Here is an 18000-nt window from a genome sequence, read left to right on the forward strand (position 1 = left end):
CAGAGCATTGTTATTCACCCATGAATAAACCTCCCTGATCATTGAGCTCCTCTTCGCTAGCTTCCGGATCCATTGGTATCATTTTACTCAGACTCTGTTAAAGGCATGGCTGCAGGTTTTGTGTGCATATGTTTAACCCGTGTCACTCACTACTCTTCCCCCCCCCCCCCCCCCCCCCCCAGATGAGACGGACACCCCCACTCTCTCGGACTCCAAGTGGACCCAGATCCTGGCGCCGCCGGCCCACCTGCTCTCACTGAACCCTGCCCTGGCCCACGCAGACCTGAGCCCCCAGGAGAGTCCCCTGCCCTTCAAGACTCCACCCGCCGACACCACCACCCCTGTCACCAACACCACCACCACCCCCCAAGGGGGCGGCGGCGAGCCCAAGCTCCTCCTCACTCCCGGGGCTCCGCCCTGGGGTGAGGAGCGGCCGCCGGACATTCACAGCCCCCCTCTCCCCCAGCCCAACATCGGGAAACTGGTGGGCACTGAGGACCGGCGATGCTCGCCCGACCGGGCCGCCGCCGCGGGGAACGGCCACGGCTCGGGCGACGACGCCGCCGGCCCTGAGCTCAACAGACTCGGCGAGGACGGCGGCCGTGCTCCTCGGACCGCGGGAGGGTCCCACCTCAACTACACCCGCTTCACCTTCGAGGACGACCCGGAGCGGCGTCCGACGCCGGTGGAGGACTGGCGGCCTGACTCGTCGCTGGTGCCGTCGGAGTCTGCGTCCGACGGACGGGATCCCAGGGGGAAAGCTGTGAGGAATGCTCCGGAAGGACCAGAGAGGGGGCCGTCCAGCACTGAGCAGGACCAGGAGGGGCGCAGCGTTCAGAACGGAGGAGCAGTCGGGACTCAGGGTGGTGGCGGTGAGGAGGAGGAGGAGGAGGAGGTTGCACTGGACGAGTGCTCTGATCATCCAGCGCAGGAGACAGAGATGATGATGAGCCATTGTCACGGTGACGTCACACGGCCTGGCGACCACCTCTCCGTCCCACCGGGCCTCGGCAACGGGGTGGGGCAGGAGGGGAAAGGGCGGGGCGGGCGATACGAGGAAGAGCACCCGCAGGAGACGGAGGGGACGGAGGAGGAGGAGGAGAGGAGGGGCTTTACTCCTAGCCCCGTCCCCTCCAAAGAGGACTCTGTGACGGAGGAGAAGGAAATCGAGGAGAGCAAGCAGGAGAGCGGCGAGGGCGTGGCCCCGGTCAAGCTCAACAACAACCGACTGCAGCCGGTCAGCGTGCCGTACGGCGGCGCCCGGCCCAAGCAGCCCGTCAGCCTCAAGCTCCAGATCCCGAGAGCTGATGCCCCGGCCCTGGTGCACAACCAACTGGGCCCCTCCCCCACTGGCAAGAACAAAAACCTGGACAGCCAGGGCCGTGCCACAGGCTCCGCCCCGGACACGGCGTCGGCTGAGTCGGACATGGCTACGACGCCGACTCTGTCGGCGGCGGCGGTGGTGGAGGTAAACGGAGACCGCTCCGGCTCCCCCTCCGCCTGGAGGCCCTCCGAGAGCCCCGACAATGACCTCCAGGCGGGCCAGCAGGGGGCGCTGTCCAGAAGGCCGGCCGTCCCGCTGGGAGAGGTGGCCCCCTTGTGGGTGCCGGACTCCCAGGCCCCCGTGTGCATGAAATGCGACGTCAAGTTCACCTTCACCAAGCGCCGGCACCACTGCAGAGCCTGCGGCAAGGTCAGTGCTGGATAGGAATGCTAAACCTAGTTCCAGATAATTGGATTATATTTGCATTCATTAAGCAGATGCATTAATTCAAGCAGATTTTTACAAAGGGGGGGTTGAGCAATCAAAGCAGGCGTAATCAAGGATTCCAAAAGCAATCAATGCGAATGCAGGATGGCTCAAACAGCGTTGTTGTTGTGTGCTGATATCAGTGCACGGGTCAGTGCTTGTTAAACAACAATAGTGCATTGACCTTGATTATGCTACGGCGCACTTAATAGTCCAGTCAGGCATTAAGGTGATCCAGGAATAGCAGAGTCTTCTGGTGCTTTTTAGGGCTGTAATTAATTAAATGAACTTGTTACATGGACCTCATGGGATTGTAAGGAATTATGATCATTTCATTACATTATGTCATAGAGCAATTGTTTTATTCTCAAGTTCACCTTGAATTTAGGCCGTACATGTTTTCATTCTTCAGGACTGAGCTCTTCCAGTTCAAAGCCTCATCTCATTGAACAATAAACACAACACATAACACGTCAGGGAATAGACAAACTGCTGAAACAGCTCCCCCTCTGGCGAATCACTGTGTATAGCAATAGGCATTTTTGATTGGCACAGGTGACTCCCATGGTGATGTGGAAAATGGCTTCACCTTGAACAAAATATGCATCATTTGGAGAGAAAAAATGTAATCCCCCTTTTTTATGTGTTTTAGTGCTGTCCCTGTGGTTTGTCCATCTTAAAACAACATTAAAGGATTTCCAGAATGGACTTGGTATACCTGAGGCCCATGCTACCGCTGAGCACGGACATGCCCGGGGGGCCTGTCAGCAGACACACGGCCGCTGTCATACCACTTGAATTAGGCTGTACTTCAGCCTTTTTCCAACACTTACTCACACACCCTGCTGCCCAAGGCTCACAGGAGCTGCCTGTGTAATAATACTGACGGAATGAAGCCTTGTGAGGCTGCGAATACACAGGGAATACACCGTACGACCTGGATCACGCACTCAGCACTTACACCTGATTTACCTGTTAGTTGACATAAGACACACATAGGATGCATACACGTCTGCAAACAAAGGCTTAGGAAATGAATGCATGAGGTCATGACCTCTAAACACGTGTGTGTGTGTGTGTGTGTGTGTGTGTGTGTGTGTGTGTGTGTGTGTGTGTGTGTGTGTGTGTGTGTGTGTGTGTGTGTGTGTGTGTGTGTGTGTCAGGTGTTCTGTGCGGCCTGCTGCAGTCTGAAGGGCAGGCTGGTGTACATGGACATGAAGGAGGCCCGGGTGTGTGTCACCTGCCATTCTGCTCTAACGAGTGGTGAGTACAGTACATGTATTGTATTCTATACCGTTACGTGTGTTCCTGACCTCAAACAAACCATTAGAGTCACAGACTCAAGGCCAGGGACTCGTTTTAATCTGAGCCCCCCCTCCATTCTGTAAGCTCTCCAAGGGAAAAAGCAACAAGAAAATACACCACAGACCATCAAGACCAAGCCAGGATAATAATAATAATAATATTCGTACTGTTGACATCCCTGGTGAAACCACAGAAATCTGTTTTGTTCCTCAAAGGCAGTGTGGCGGAGCGTGTCAGCAAACCCTGCTTACCCTCTTCCTCACTGGAGCCTTGAACAGCTCGCCTGTTTGTTTTTGTATTAGGGAGAAGTGTGATGGCTAAGGTCATGATCTGGACAAAATCTGACTCATGTCCCCCTCATCTATGGCAATTCTGCCTATAAGTCTTGTCTTTTTTCATAATTTTTTTTTAAATGACCACAAACCAAAGCTCACAGTTCTCCAATCAGCAGGTCACTCCTAATCAGCGGGACAAATGAGCATGCGGTAAAGACGTCCCGTCTCTGACCGCCGGGGGCCCCCAAACCGACCAACCCGCCCGCCTGCCCGGTCCTGGGTTCCCTCGGTAACATGTAGCCCCACCTTTCCTCCCAGCCCATGTGTGGAGGAGCGCTGCGGTAGCGGCGGCTAGCGGCGTTAGCGGTTGTGGTGGTGGTGGCGTCGGTGGCGGTGGCGCTGGGACCCAGACCCAGCCCAACCCCAACAACCCGGCCGAGTACTGCTCCACCATCCCCCCCCTGCAGCAGGCCCAGGCCTCTGGGGCGCTGGGCTCCCCTCCGCCCACCGTCATGGTGCCCGTGGGAGTCCTCAAGCCGGCCTGCTCCGAGGGTACGACCTTCAGCCACAAACTAAACCCCAACTCCCCCCCCCCCCCCCCCCCCAAACCCCCACCCCTCACCGCTTCACCCTCGGCTCTGCAGAGCTATAATTTTTCTCTATTCTTTTGGGTAACCTTATTATAATATGCTGGATCTGTAACCTCGCCAGGCTGGTCCTGTTTGGTTCCCCCCTCCCCCACCCCCACCTGCTTTCCACTCTTTAGTGATGCCACAGATCATGGCAGCGTGCTTGCTTGTCCCCTGCAAAGTTTTTTTTTTTTAAGAGAATCTCATGGAACTACTTTGTACCAATTGGAAGCAGTGATTGCAGGTTTGAAACCCCCCCCTCCCCCCCCTTGCATTTTCTCCCTGTTTTGGACGGTTTGTCGGTTGGTGTGTGATTTGTGTGTGATTTTAAATATGCAGTCGTGATTTTTCCTTTTTAAGTGTGTGCGCATCCCCCCCCCCCCCCCCCCCCCCTTCCCCTCCCCCCCTGCAGGGCTGCTGACGCGTGAGCAGAGGAGGGTGTGGTTCGCCGACGGACTCTTACCCAACGGGGACGCAACAGAGTCGGCCAAAACCCCCAACCCTGTCCTGGACCCTGCATCACGATCCATGGCCGGCTCCCTGTTTTCTACCAAATCTCCCCCCTCAGACGCCTCGGAGGTAAGGCCCCCCCATCTCCCCGGGCAGCACAGCATCCCCCTCACCTCCGCGGCATGTTGACAGGTTCATACCTCATAGATCTTCCCCGAGAACACAAGCAAGCCACTTCTGGCTGGTTCACTGGTCGCTACAATGAATCCTTTTGTTTGCATGCGTAGCCGCTTTCTGGGTCAAGGCGAGTGCTACAGAAGTACACGGTTACGAGGAAATATCCCAGCTTAAAGCAGGATAAAGGACTGCCATAAGTCTTTACAGGGGGGAAAAAATGTAATAAATGGAGTTTCAGATAAGCTACTAGTGAAGAAAAGTCCTTGGAACAGACGACAGAACTTCATATTGGGTTTTTTGATGTGTATTTTTATAAACTGCAGTCTGGAAGCAAAAGTTGCGTGGATTAATCGCGTGTTTGATTGTGACACTTCAGTTGGGGCTTTTTACAAAAGGCCCACTTTTGGTTTCTATATTGACGAAAGAGTCCAGTGATCCAGTGAACACTTGGCCCCTTGGAATACAGTGGAGCATGAGCCTCCATTGAAGAACAATCACGTCCATTCCACATGGATGAACAAGTGCCCTATACATGCCAAACCTAAAACCAAAGAGTCAGGTAATGTCACACCCAGGCAGGGTAGGACCGGGTCTTATGAGCGTAGTCTGCAGGCGTGGCCGGCGCTGGTCGGAGCGAGTGGCAGTGAGCAGGCTCATCCTCGGCATGCTAAGAAGCTCTCATCCCCCCCCCCCCCACCCCTCTCTGCCCTGGTTTAATTAGTCAGCCACCCACACAGTCCCTGGCCTGGTGGCAGAGGGCAGGGCCCCGTCTCCGGTCGACCCGTACAGAGGAGTTTGATGTGCTTCGTGCCACACTCCAGCGGGACCGGGGAGTAGGTGTTCTGACCCGGTGCCAGCCGGCTCCGTGCTGCGGCCGGCTGGAGAGAGCTATCGCTTTGGTTTTGTGCTAGGCGAGGAATTTGGATTTTTGGATATCTTTTGGATTTGGTTTATTTTGTCGGTTATATTATTACCCTGGGTAATAATAATAAATTTGGTAAAAAATATTAAATCTTTCTAGAATATGATTCCCTAGATGGGTAGTGGCTGGTGACTTGTGGTAGGAGTGTCAGTGCCCAGTCTGACTGTGTGTTCTCCTGTGCATCAGCTTGACCTTGAATACTGACCGGCTGGATGAATACATCTGAGGAAATGAGTGTGTCGCATCCAGTTTTGAAATCAATGCGTCAGCCTTTTTTCACGGTGTGGGCCGCGCACACATTTAATAACCCTCAATTTCCCCCTGGTGTGTGACACGTTAGGTATCTTCATCCCTGTGGTGGACAGCACTCTGACTCTTGCTCTCCTCCTCCTCAGGCGTCCAGAGGGCCGGGCCCCGGGGGCGGGGCCCCGACTGGGAGCCCCGTGGGCAGCTCCCTCAGCCTGATCCCGGAGGACGGCCTGCCTCCCATCCTCATCTCCACGGGAGTCAAAGGAGGTACGGGAGGCCACGTCACAGGTGCTTGCCTTCATCCCTCGCCACACGGCTGCCTCCTCCTCCTCCTCCTCCTCCTTCTCCTGTCTCATTGTCTCTCTCTCTCTTGTGTTGTTGTCGTTCTTCCTCTATGACCACTGGCTCACTGCCATCGCTCACGATTTGAAAGGGGGCACGGGGGGGGGGGGTGCATTTCTGTTTTCACATGGCTTTAGGGAACGTTTGACCCCAAAGTGTCGTCGTTTGTTGCGTGAAATGTGAGCCTGGTAGCTAACCTTTCATTTCCTCTCACTAACCCCCTCCCTCCCACACTCATCTCAAACGCCACTGCTCCCGTCTTCTCCAACACCACCATCACAACCTTCATCACTACCACCTCCTCCATCATCATCACCGCCATCATCACTACCACCGCCATAATCACCACCACCTCCATCATCACCGCCACCTCCCACCACACCATCACCTCCATCTTTTTTTCTGGGGCTCTTCTAACAAACTGACCTCTGCCTACCTCCGCTATCTCCCATATGGGCTGACCTCCACCAACCACCACCTACCCTGACTCCACCACTACCATCACCCCACCAGACTACGCGGTGGAGGAGCGGCCGTCGGAGATGGTGCTGCTGCAGCAGTTGGAGGAGGGCGGTCCGGACCCACTGGTGTTTGTCCTCAATGCCAACCTCCTGGCCATGGTCAAGCTAGTCAACTGTGAGTAGCGGAGCGGGGGGTGGTGACAGAGTGAGGGGGGTGTAATGCAGAGTGACAGCTGTGTATTACAACATCGACCCTTGGGCCTTGTAGGTCCACTGTGGGCCTGAGGAGCGCCTCCAGACTGTGACTGTGATTAAGGGCCGTACAAAGACAGTTGACTTGATTTGTATCCGTAGATAAGCATAGCGTTTCATTAATAATTGTTGCAGGGAGTATTATTTGCCCAGCAGCTATTAGTCGTTGCTCCATTGCTACTTAGATCCTGTGGCTGACGAAGACAGCCACAGGATCTAAGTAGCAATCTAAGTAGCAATTTTGATTTGTTGCATGTTTAGTGTTTTCTTTTGTTAGCAAGCAATGCACCGATGGTAGACAGCGATGACTAAATATGGCTTTTTAGACGTATTGCAGTACTTTCTCTTGGCTGTAATCCCTAGATAGTTTCTTCCTGGCAGTGATAACATGACCATTAGCATAACTATTGAGATTGTAATTCCTGGCTTCATGAACAATCGTCTCCTTCTGAAAACAGCCCTATTTCATATTCAGGCTCTGAATTAACCGTTTATCTCTTCTCCCTTCATTCCTGCCCTCCCATTGGCCCAGATGTGAACAGGAAGTGCTGGTACATGACCACCAAGGGCATGCATGCGGTGGGCCAGGCGGAGGTGGTGATCCTGCTGCAGTGTCTGCCCGACGAGAAGACCATCCCCAGGGACATCTTCACCCACTTCGTGCTCCTTTACCAGGAGGCCCTGACCGGTGGGTACCCCCCCACCTCCTTTTGGAGGTCCTAGAACCCCCTTTAGTAGGGGGCCGACTAGGGCTGCTCGATTTTGGAAAAAATGAGAATCACAATTTTTTTGGTCAAGATTGAAATCACGATTCTTCAAACTATTCTTTTTGAGTTTGAAAATAAAATGCATTTATTCTGCATTTCAGCAAAAAAAAGTCACTAACAGAGTTTTCAAAATTCTTAAACTACACAAAATGTTCAAATAAAAAAATAGAAAATTTTCAAATTGAAAATAATATACAAATAAATATGTATCCAGCTGTTCTGTAATTTCTATAAAACGTTCAATTAATAAAATAAATATACTAGAAAATCTAATAAGACAGAACAACTTAAATAAACTTATATTAACTTTCTCATGTTTAGTGCACTGACACATTTTTAATCTTTGTAAACGACACTCAACAAATTGCATTCTGTAAATTGATCCAGTAATGGATTAAGGCTGGAAGGACTGGCCTGGCCTATCATACTCAGAACTCACTGAAATGAACTTGTCTTCGGACTTCAGAATCAAAAAAAGAATCCAAAACCCCCCCCCCCCCCCCCCTTTTTTTTTTTCAAAAGAATCGTTCCAACTAGATTTTATTAATTTGGAGATTGTTTGACCCAAGAATAGAAATTGTGATCAAAATTTGATTAATTGCACAGCCCTAGGGCCGACTCAAGATGTATTTATTTATCTTCAATTTAATATTGAGGATGATTTTATAAAAAATTTTACAGTATCACAATATTAACAAAATCACAATCCATATTATATCAGCACCCGAAAAATCGTCGTAGTACCGCATCACAAGGTCCCTGCATATTCCTGCCTTCACAGTTTAGTAGTCCATCCGTCCGTGTAGCGGAGACGGTGATACCACATGTTCCTGCTGCCTTAGAATGGCGGTGGGTCTTTCCACCGTCAACAACCACACAAACCCCCTACAGACTGTTAGAGGAACTCCAGACCGTTAGAGGAACTCCAGGCCGTTAGAGGAACTACAGGCCGTTAGTGGAGCTACAGGCCGTTAGAGGAACTACAGGCCGTTAGAGGAACTCCAGACCGTTAGAGGAACTACAGGCCATTAGAGGAACTCCAGGCTGTTAGAGGAACTACAAGTCGTTAGTGGAACTACAGGCCGTTAGAGGAACTACAGGCCGTTAGAGGAACTACAGGCCGTTAGAGGAACTACAAGTCTTTAGTGGAGCTACAGGCCGTTAGTGGAACTACAAGTCGTTAGTGGAACTACAGGCCATTAGAGGAACTACAGGCCGTTAGAGGAACTACAGGCCGTTAGAGGAACTACAGGCTGCCACTTGCCCCCATCCCTGCCACTCGACACCACTTAGGACGCCGTTGAGCTTCCTTCTGCTCCTCCAGACCGAGACGCTAACATCCAGTGACTTTGACAGCTTGTGTCCCCCTTCCCAAGGGGTGCTCTTTTTATTAATCTGCTGCACACTCGAACACAAACACACAGCGAAGGAGGAACCGTTTCTTCCCTATGTTGTTGTTTCCAGCTGAAGCCCTCGTCGACCACTGGTGTGCGGCTGCGCTAAGTGTTAACCGATAGCTTCTGCATCCACCATCAGGGGGCTTCACCGGGGAGCGTTGATCTCTCCCACAGATAATTGGTAACACGAAGCCTCTAGTGTAGGTAACATAAAGTGGGTCGCGGTCCCAGCCAGTGGGGGCTGTGAGCCAGTCATTCACTGTGGCTAAAGAGATCCTTTTTTGGTCCGTATCAAGTCTTCGTATCAAGCAGACAAGCCTGATCCTGGGAATTTAAGAGCCTCGTTGCTTTCACTCCATGCTTGGCTCTAGCCGCACGGTTTATTTCACCACTATCTCGCCACTTGTCACTTCATCTTTGGTTTTAGTTTCCTGGCTGCCTCTTCCTATCGTACTGGTCTTAAGAGTCAGTCTTTGTTGTTTCAGAGTCCTTCCTTGTATCCTCTTCCCCATGCTGTTCGTTCATTCATGTTTGACATTTATTTAGGACTTGTTTTGGATGTATGTTGCACTTCTCCTGCCAACCAAAACCCACACACAACAAACTAAATCACCCAACAATTGGCAAATAAAAGACCCAGGACAATGCAGCAGTTATTTACCCAAGACATACCAAGACTTAAGGACGGTTGTTGTGTGTGTCGTGAACTAATATGTTATGAAACATGTTTTAGTTCAAACTGAACTATGGAACTTTTCTGCTCCTTTTTTATTATCTGAGCTAGAAGGTTTCTAAATAAATGTGCCCATCCAGTCATTCAGTCAATCTTCCCTATAAATAGTGTTATTCTGGCCCACCTTTGCCCGCGCCCAGACCATGGGAAAAATCCTCAGACACAGTCGTCTGTAAATGGTACAGCTATAACTGTAGCTACAACTCAGGCCACAAGAGGCAGCTCATGTTTGAAACGCATAGTGTAGCTTTAAACAGGAAAAACAATAACGGTTGCCATTCAAAAGTAAAACAAAAAAGTCTCACTCCTACAATTCAATACACACTGCGTCTCATCAGCCTCTCTCTCTCTCTCTCTCTCTCTCTCTCTCTCTCTCTCTCTCTCTCTCTCTCTCTCTCTCTCTCTCTCTCTCTCTCTCTCTCTCTCTCTCTCTCTCTCTCTCTCTCTCTCTCTCTCTCTCTCTCTCTCTCTACACAGGTAACGTCCTGGCCCACCTGAGCCACTCGTTCTTCCCCCAGAGCTTCCTGGGCAGCCGGGAGCACGGGGGCTTTCTGTACGTCAGCCCCTCCTTCCAGTCCCTGCAGGAGCTGCTGCTGCCCAACCCGCCCTACCTCTTTGGCATCCTCATCCAGAAGTGGGAGACGCCCTGGGCCAAGGTGTTCCCCATCCGACTCCTGCTGCGGCTGGGGGCCGAGTACCGATGTGAGTGGTGGTGGTGGTGGGGGGGCAAACGGATGCTGTGTGTATTATTATCATTTTTTATATATATAGATGTATGTATATATGTAGACCTCTATATGAGAGGATATATATTGTAAACCTCCTCTATATGAGAGGATATAGATGGCAGACCTCTATATTAGAGGATACAGAAGGTAGACTTCTATATGAGAGGTTATAGATGGTAAACCTCATCTATATGAGAGGATATAGAGGGTAAACCACATCTTTATGAGAGGATATACGTAGATGGTAGACCTATATGAGAGGATATACATGGTATATGATATAGGTGGTAAACCTCCTTTTATATGCCAGGATATAGCTGGTAGACCTCTATATGAGAGGATATAGAGGGTAAACCACCTAATTATGAGAGGATATAGATGGTAGACATCTATATGAGAGGATATCGATGATAGACCGCTCCCCGCTGGTAAACCCTGCCTGCAAAATCCCACCATTGTAGAGGAAAAAGTCCAACAAAATCCATCATTGCACTTGCAGCCCATCCCATAGACAGAGAAAAAACCCAAATCCGACCCATTACTAATGGATGTGAGGGAGAGGCCCGGCTAGGATTTCACCTCCATTATTCTCAGCCATAACACAGTAAAATATTAACACATGAGGTCATTTAGAAATCTCAGCCCTCTAAGTCGATTGTCAGCCTGAAGACCCCTCCTGTGTGTGTGTGTGTGTGTGTGTGTGTGTGTGTGTGTGTGTGTGTGTGTGTGTGTGTGTGTGTGTGTGTGTGTGTGTGTGTGTGTGTGTGTGTGTGTGTGTGTGTGTGTGTCTCTGCCAGCCCACCACGCTCTACTCATTAGGCTTTAAGTCTGAAAAGAGATTTTTTTTTTTTTTCCTTTCCAACCAAATCCCTCTGAAAGCAAGACGTGTCTGCATGGTGCAGTGACTGCTGGCCTAGACTAAGCCCCATGCCTAGCCACCCGTATTCACGTGATGGAATACATTAACAAAAGCCACTTAGATCTGTGTGGGCTGCAGAATGTGAACCTTAACACACATTCACCTGTTTCAATATCCTTGAAGACCCGGGCACTCCCGTCCTAAGTGTTTATGTGTGGGTCCTGTGAGGTGGACGCCAGTATAGCCTATTTATAGTGTAATGAATGAACTTGTGGAGTAAGATGTAATTTCCCGGCTGTCTGTGGAGATAAGGCTTCCAAATAGGCTAATCTGAGAAGCTTTGGTTGCTGGTGCAACGCTGACATCTTTCCCTGCTCATGGATTAGAAGCTCTCCTCTGAAGTAGAGAAAAGCCTTTTACGGTGGTGTGTGTGTGTGTGTGTGTGTGTGTGTGTGTGTGTGTGTGTGTGTGTGTGTGTGTGTGTGTGTGTGTGTGTGTGTGTGTGTGTGTGTGTGTGTGTGTGTGTGTGTGTGTCCCTGTTTCATTTAGTGCCACATATAAATGATGAAATGAAAAAGTGAGAATACATGGTTAAATAAAAAAGGACACATCCATGGGGGAATTTCCATCCGATTTGAAAAAACACTCACCAAAAAAATACAAAAATAACAAAAAATCAGTTTTTCGTGGGGGCAGGATCATGCATGCAATAGTAGGGTGTTCAACTCCCTGCAGAAAGGGACTGTGTTCCATCCCAAATGACCGTAGCCTGCCTATAGGCCTTTGTCTCATTTAGCAGACGCTAAATGACACAAAATAACAACGTTGGCAACGGGGACAGTCATGCTCGCGGCCTAATTGCCCTGACGTTATTGTGTCTTTTTTTCTTCCAGTCTATCCGTGTCCACTGTTCAGCGTGCGATACAGGAAACCCTTGTTTGGAGAGACCGGCCACACCATCATGAATCTTTTAGCAGTAAGTTCTTGGCTTACAGACCCCTCTAGTCTGTATCTTCCATGACCAAAGGCTTGAACACGATAGCGTTTAGTGCGTTGAGAAGACGCCTTTGTACAATTTAGTTTTTCTTGTATCTTCTATCTTCCGTCATCATCTGTCGTCTTTATGATCGTACGGTTAATTCAGTTGAGTGCTTTGTTAATCCCGATGTTATTCCTGTCAGATTCGCTCTGCTCAAGATAAGAAATAGTATCAACGGAGAATCTAAGTATGATGAGTACAAAATATGAACACAAAAATAAAGCATGCAATAAAATACGCAAATACCGAAAAATATGAAAAATATAATAAGATAAAATGCAGTGGCTCGAATGCCGGGGCATTGTACATTCAATGGAAATATGAACTATTGGCATCGGAAAATTGCACATTGAGTATGGCATGAAATGTAAGGTTAGCGTGGTGACTATGTCCTCTGTGGAAAGCAGTCTCCACCACCTCTCCTGAGTCCTTTCTCTCTGTCTGCGTCCCTAGGACTTCCGTAACTACCAGTACACTCTGCCTGTAGTGAAAGGGCTGGTGGTGGACATGGAGGTGAAGAAGACCTGCATCAAAATCCCCAGCAACCGCTATAACGAGGTAGGGGACCCTCTCTCTCACTCTCCCACTGTGTATTCCAATGCCCCTCGACCTCACCACCCAACTGGCAGTAGCCTTACAATGTGGGGTTTGTTGTCAAGGACATACATAACAAATTTAAGTCTTAAAGGTGACCTAACCCTGCTATTATACCACCTGGTGTGAGTGTGATTAGCTGTTACAAGCCGTTTTGAAAAGCTGCCTCTTCTGACATAACAAGTTGGTGTGTCTACCTAGATGTATGACGGATAGATGAGCAACGTTTGCTACAGTCCACTGAGTAGGCTACACCCATTTGTGGTGTCAAAAGAGGCTGTGGATTGCCAAAACGGCTTGTAATGGCTAATCACACTCACACCTGGTGGTATAATATGTCACTTTTTAAGTCATAAGTATGTGTGTATGTATATATATATATATATATATATATATACTCTCCAGTGGAAGGATGTTATAACACTGCTCCACTGACCTAGCTCTTCATATATAACTATCCCCCTAGAGGTGCAGTAGCAGCTGCTACTACTTCCATTTACACTATTAATACTACTACCACCACCACTAATTGCTTACAGACCATCTGTTAGAGCAATTTAGATTCACAAAACGTTATTGTCCATCCATTGGGAGAGAAGATTCTCCTCGACATGGCTTGTGTGAAGGAATAGTTTAATTTTTTGGTAATAGGAACACCGAAACACTCTTAAGGCTAAAGGCCGCCTCATACCTCCGGATCCGGACGAAATTCGTCCATCCGTACTAAATGTTGTCTCCGGGACCACCCTTCATACCTCCGTCCCGTTTCAGCGTTGTTATGGATGTCACGCAAAACAACCTCTAGAGGGCAGTGACTGTCGTGTATAAAATGACCGGCATCGACAATCACAAACATGGTATCTGTAGAAGAGATGATTTTGCTCTGCGTCATCCGGCACAAAGTGTACGTGGCGGTGGCATGTGGCACCCCTCACCAACCTGCAGATTCTCTGCTCAAAATTTAAATTAAAAAAAGTTTTATTGGCATGCAAATTATACATTTGCATTGCCAAAGCAGGTGAATAATAAAATAATAAGGTCAGGTATATAGTATAATATAAGTATAAAACGTTAAAAACAAAATATATATACATCAGATATTATAGGCCTACTACTCTCTCTCTATTTTTGCGAATGGTTGGACTTCTGCCTCTACTGCCGCCTTGATCTCCGGTGGTATTGCTCCGGTTCATCCGGAGCACTCCGGATTCGTAAGCTCAGAGGCGACGGACCCACTGACGGACGAAACAACCTCTGGGACCGGACGAAAGCGTCCGTATCCGTATTTACCGTAGGGTGTGAATAGGCCTTTAGTTATGGTTGGATGTCGACGCAACACAATGACCACGCAGTCGCTTCGATGCAGTCGTGAACCTGTATTGGTTCATTGGTTCACCTGTATTGGTTTGCGGACCAATCACAGCCCTTGCTGCTGTGTAGCCTCGACACGAGGTTACAATTTTTGGGAGGGTCCGCAAGGACGTAATGGGTCCGTAAACCCCCTTGAATTAAGTCGACGTCCAACCATAACTAAGCCTTTCATTAAATGACGTGCGTCTGAGGGAGCCACCCATTAGCCGATGGCTTCCATCTTTTGGCGGGTGACGCGGTGAAACACAGTAACCTGATGTGAGGGACCGCTTGACCCCCTGTCTGAAGAGCGGCACGCAGCACCACCGCCCATTCAAACCCTCCAGAGGGGAAAGCTGTTTCTGAAAAACTGTTCTGAGCAGTGAAATTCTTAGGTAAAGGCACGCAGTTGGTATAAAGCTGTGTGGATGTGAAAAAAACAACACACTAAGAGTAAGAATATGAGACCAAAAATATGTAGAATGTAAAAAATATAAGTGGCAGTGTACCAGTGTATACATATACATCAAATGTTTGTCATGAACATAGAATTTACTTTTTCGGTCCAGTTGAGTGTCTGGTGGAGCTCAGTGGAAACACGTTCCCGTCTTTCGTTCCCACACGTATTATGCAGGCAAGGAGTGGCTATGTTTCTCTCTCAACACTGTCCTCTAAAAATAACCATAAAGGCATTTTGCTCTCACATTAACTCTGGTGCAATTAGGCTTAGCTGGTGAGCGAGCCTCCCTCAGAACAAGTCATGTCATGCCTTCACCGCCCCCCTCGGGGGACGGGTGAGTTCATTCCTCCCTCATCTCCTTGTCCTTGCCAGCTGATGAAGGCCATGAACAAGTCCAACGAACACGTGCTGGCCATGGGCGCATGCTTCAACGACCGCGCCGACTCCCATCTGGTGTGCGTCCAGAACGACGACGGCAACTACCAGACGCAGGCCATCAGCATCCATCACCAGCCGCGCAAAGGTCGGCCTCCTCCCTCACTTCCTCCTTCTCCACCCTCTTCCTCCAGCCTTACCTCCTCACCCCTCACTCCCACCTTCCCCTTCTCCTCCTCCTCATACTCCTCATCCCTCACCACCACCTCCTCCTCCTCCTCCTTTTTCTCCACCCTCTCCTCCTCCTCCTCTTTCTCCACCCTCTCCTCCTCCTCTTTCTCCACCCTCTCCTCCTCTTCTTTCTCCACCCTCTCCTCCTCATCCTCCTCTTTCTCCACTCTCTCCTCCTCCACCCTCACCTCCTCTTCCATAATGATGTGCCTTTGTAACTTATCCACACTCACTCTTCACCCCCAGACAGACCACAGGGGAGCGGTGTGGAGCCGGCCAATTAGCTGCATGTGATTAACATTCATATGTACTCTCTCCACCCCTTAGTCACTGGCGCCTGCTTCTTTGTGTTCAGCGGGGCTTTGAAAGCGTCGTCGGGCTACCTGGCCAAGACCAGCATAGTGGAAGGTGAGAAGTGCTGACAGAAGCTGATGGATTTGTCTGTCTGTCTGTCCCAAGGGCTGCTGGGTCTACACGTTTGATCGTTTTACCGCTCGTGTCAATGCAATAAAGATCGTTTAGTGTGAGGAAACCGATGCCTGACCTCGTTCTCCTCCACCACCCCCGCACCCTCCATCCTTCCATCCCTCCATCCCCCCAGATGGTGTGATGGTCCAGATCACCGCGGAAACCATGGACTCGCTGCGGCAGGCGCTGAGGGACATGAAGGACTACACGGTGGCGTGCGGCAAGGCGGACCAGGAGGAGAGCCAGGAGCACGTCCACATCCAGTGGACCGAGGATGACCACAACTTCAACAAGGGGTGGGTCACGGTGGGGGGATCCGGGATGGGTGGGGTCCAGGTTGGGGGGGTTTATGTGCAGCTTTGCCTTGAAAGTTTTTTTTTACTTCGGCACGAGTGCAAACACGTACAATCCGCAACGCTGAATGTGCTTTTCTATCGTCAGATCAGAGCGTGCCGGCTCCTAACGTCACTTCAGGGTGGAATCGAGAGATCTGTTTTCCTTGAGGCACTAGAGATCTGGAATTCGATAAGGCCATTCCTTCAGCACCATTATTGCTGTGTGCTCGTTGCTTCTTCTGTGCTCCTCCAGACAGCAGTTTTATGTGGAAACACATAATAATAATGACAAGCGGGGTGGCCAAGTAAAAGCACACAGAGATCTGCCCCGCTGAACCACAGTCACGTGACCAAACGGCCACCAATCCCCTTCATCAGCTTTTGGAAGATTGGAACATTATTGTATACAACAGTTTTGTAGGAAAGATCATATTTTATTTACTTATTTATATTATATTTACTCATTAAAGGGCTGGAGTATGTATGAAGTATGAAGCAAATCAATGACTATATTCTTGTTGTTTTCGCTACGATTACAGCAAGACAAATTTTTGTTAAGTGACATGCAAGCACGCCAAAGTAATTAATTTGATGTAAACATGCCACAAGGCGATTGCACCACGTGACACACCAGCGCTGCTGGAAGCGTTTTGATTGACAGCCTCATGCAGAATGCCATCTTGACAGCTGGCTGACAGCCCCATGCTGCTTTGTGTCAGGCTGCCTTCACAGGATTTTGCCCTTTTTAATCTAATGGTTCAATGCGCGCCACACCCCACCTCACTACATCGTTATGTCATTTTAGCACTCACCGGCAGTAAAAAACTAAAACAATAAACGTAATCTGCACTCTTTGAGCACACAGTGTGTGAACTCACCAGCACGGCGGCCTTTAAACCCTTCTGAGAACAGCGCCCCCTGAGGGTGAGCTCATGTGTTGTACGTCTAAACCTCCTGATCTCCCCACAGCGTGATCAGTCCCATCGACGGGAGGTCCATGGAGTCCATCACCAGTGTCAAGGTCTTCCACGGCTCTGAGGTCAAGTCCAACGGCAAGGTCATCCGCTGGACCGAGGTACACCCCCCCCCCCCCCCAACCAAAACCCACTGGTCCTCTTTCAGGTGGTACCTGTGTTTAGGCTGGTAGGATTCAGGCTTTTGGTCTCCAACACAAAAACTCCTTGTTTAAACACTTTTAAATGAGGGGTTTTATACCCCGCACTACCTTCTCACACAACTCCCTCCTTTTCCTGGCCTATTTTGTTTTCGGGGGGTATTTTTGTTTTGTTTGAACTATTACTATTCAATTTATTTTCAGGAGGGAACCGTTGTTCTATTCTATTTTGTCAGACTATCTTCTCTAGGAACATTATATGGCTGAAAAAGAGGAATGAAAAAACGTTTATATTCAAAAATATTAGAAAGAAATGGCTGAAACAGCCCAAAATAAAGGTTAGTGTACCGACCATTCAACAATAACGACATAAAACCTCACCAAAAACTAGTGTCAACGTACAATCGGTCCACCAATACCTAGACCCCCTCGCCACCTCTAACCTCCCTTGCTCATGAGTCCCTGGGTAGTGAGCGTCTGTGTCCTGTACCTCCGTCCCCTGCAGGTGTTCTTCCTGCAGAGCGAGGACCAGCCCGGGGGGCTGGGCGACCCGGCCGACCACAGCCGGCTGACGGAGAACGTGGCCCGGGCCTTCTGCACCGCACTCGGCCCCCACCTCAAGCTGCTAAAGGAGGACGGCATGGCCAAGCTGGGCCTGAGGGTCACGCTGGACATGGACCAGGTGGGGAGCGGGGGCGTGGGGGTCACTGGTCTGAGGCCAAGCTGGGCCTGAGGGGC

The 18000-nt window shown here is 49.8% G+C and overlaps 1 protein-coding gene across 3 annotated transcripts in view; it reads left to right on the top strand.

Annotated features, from left to right (window-relative positions):
- zfyve9a (zinc finger, FYVE domain containing 9a) overlaps positions 1–18000 on the top strand; it is a 30814-nt gene that overhangs the window by 9072 nt on the left and 3742 nt on the right. The window contains exons 4-18 of one of the 3 annotated variants that reach the window (XM_084481138.1): positions 183–1693; positions 2914–3013; positions 3649–3882; positions 4372–4538; positions 5904–6024; positions 6613–6735; positions 7345–7500; positions 10187–10411; positions 12190–12272; positions 12789–12893; positions 15112–15262; positions 15673–15753; positions 15947–16109; positions 17118–17223; positions 17768–17944. In XM_084481138.1, the coding sequence (XP_084337264.1) occupies positions 183–1693; positions 2914–3013; positions 3649–3882; positions 4372–4538; positions 5904–6024; positions 6613–6735; positions 7345–7500; positions 10187–10411; positions 12190–12272; positions 12789–12893; positions 15112–15262; positions 15673–15753; positions 15947–16109; positions 17118–17223; positions 17768–17944 (3503 nt within the window). Of the gene's footprint in view, positions 1–182; positions 1694–2913; positions 3014–3648; positions 3883–4371; positions 4539–5903; positions 6046–6612; positions 6736–7344; positions 7501–10186; positions 10412–12189; positions 12273–12788; positions 12894–15111; positions 15263–15672; positions 15754–15946; positions 16110–17117; positions 17224–17767; positions 17945–18000 lie in introns of all 3 variants that reach the window. The other 2 variants (XM_084481137.1, XM_084481139.1) reach the window with 2 other exon arrangements.

The sequence above is a fragment of the Micromesistius poutassou genome (genome assembly GCF_964030765.1).
Source record: "Micromesistius poutassou genome assembly, chromosome: 16".
NCBI lineage: Eukaryota > Metazoa > Chordata > Actinopteri > Gadiformes > Gadidae > Micromesistius > Micromesistius poutassou.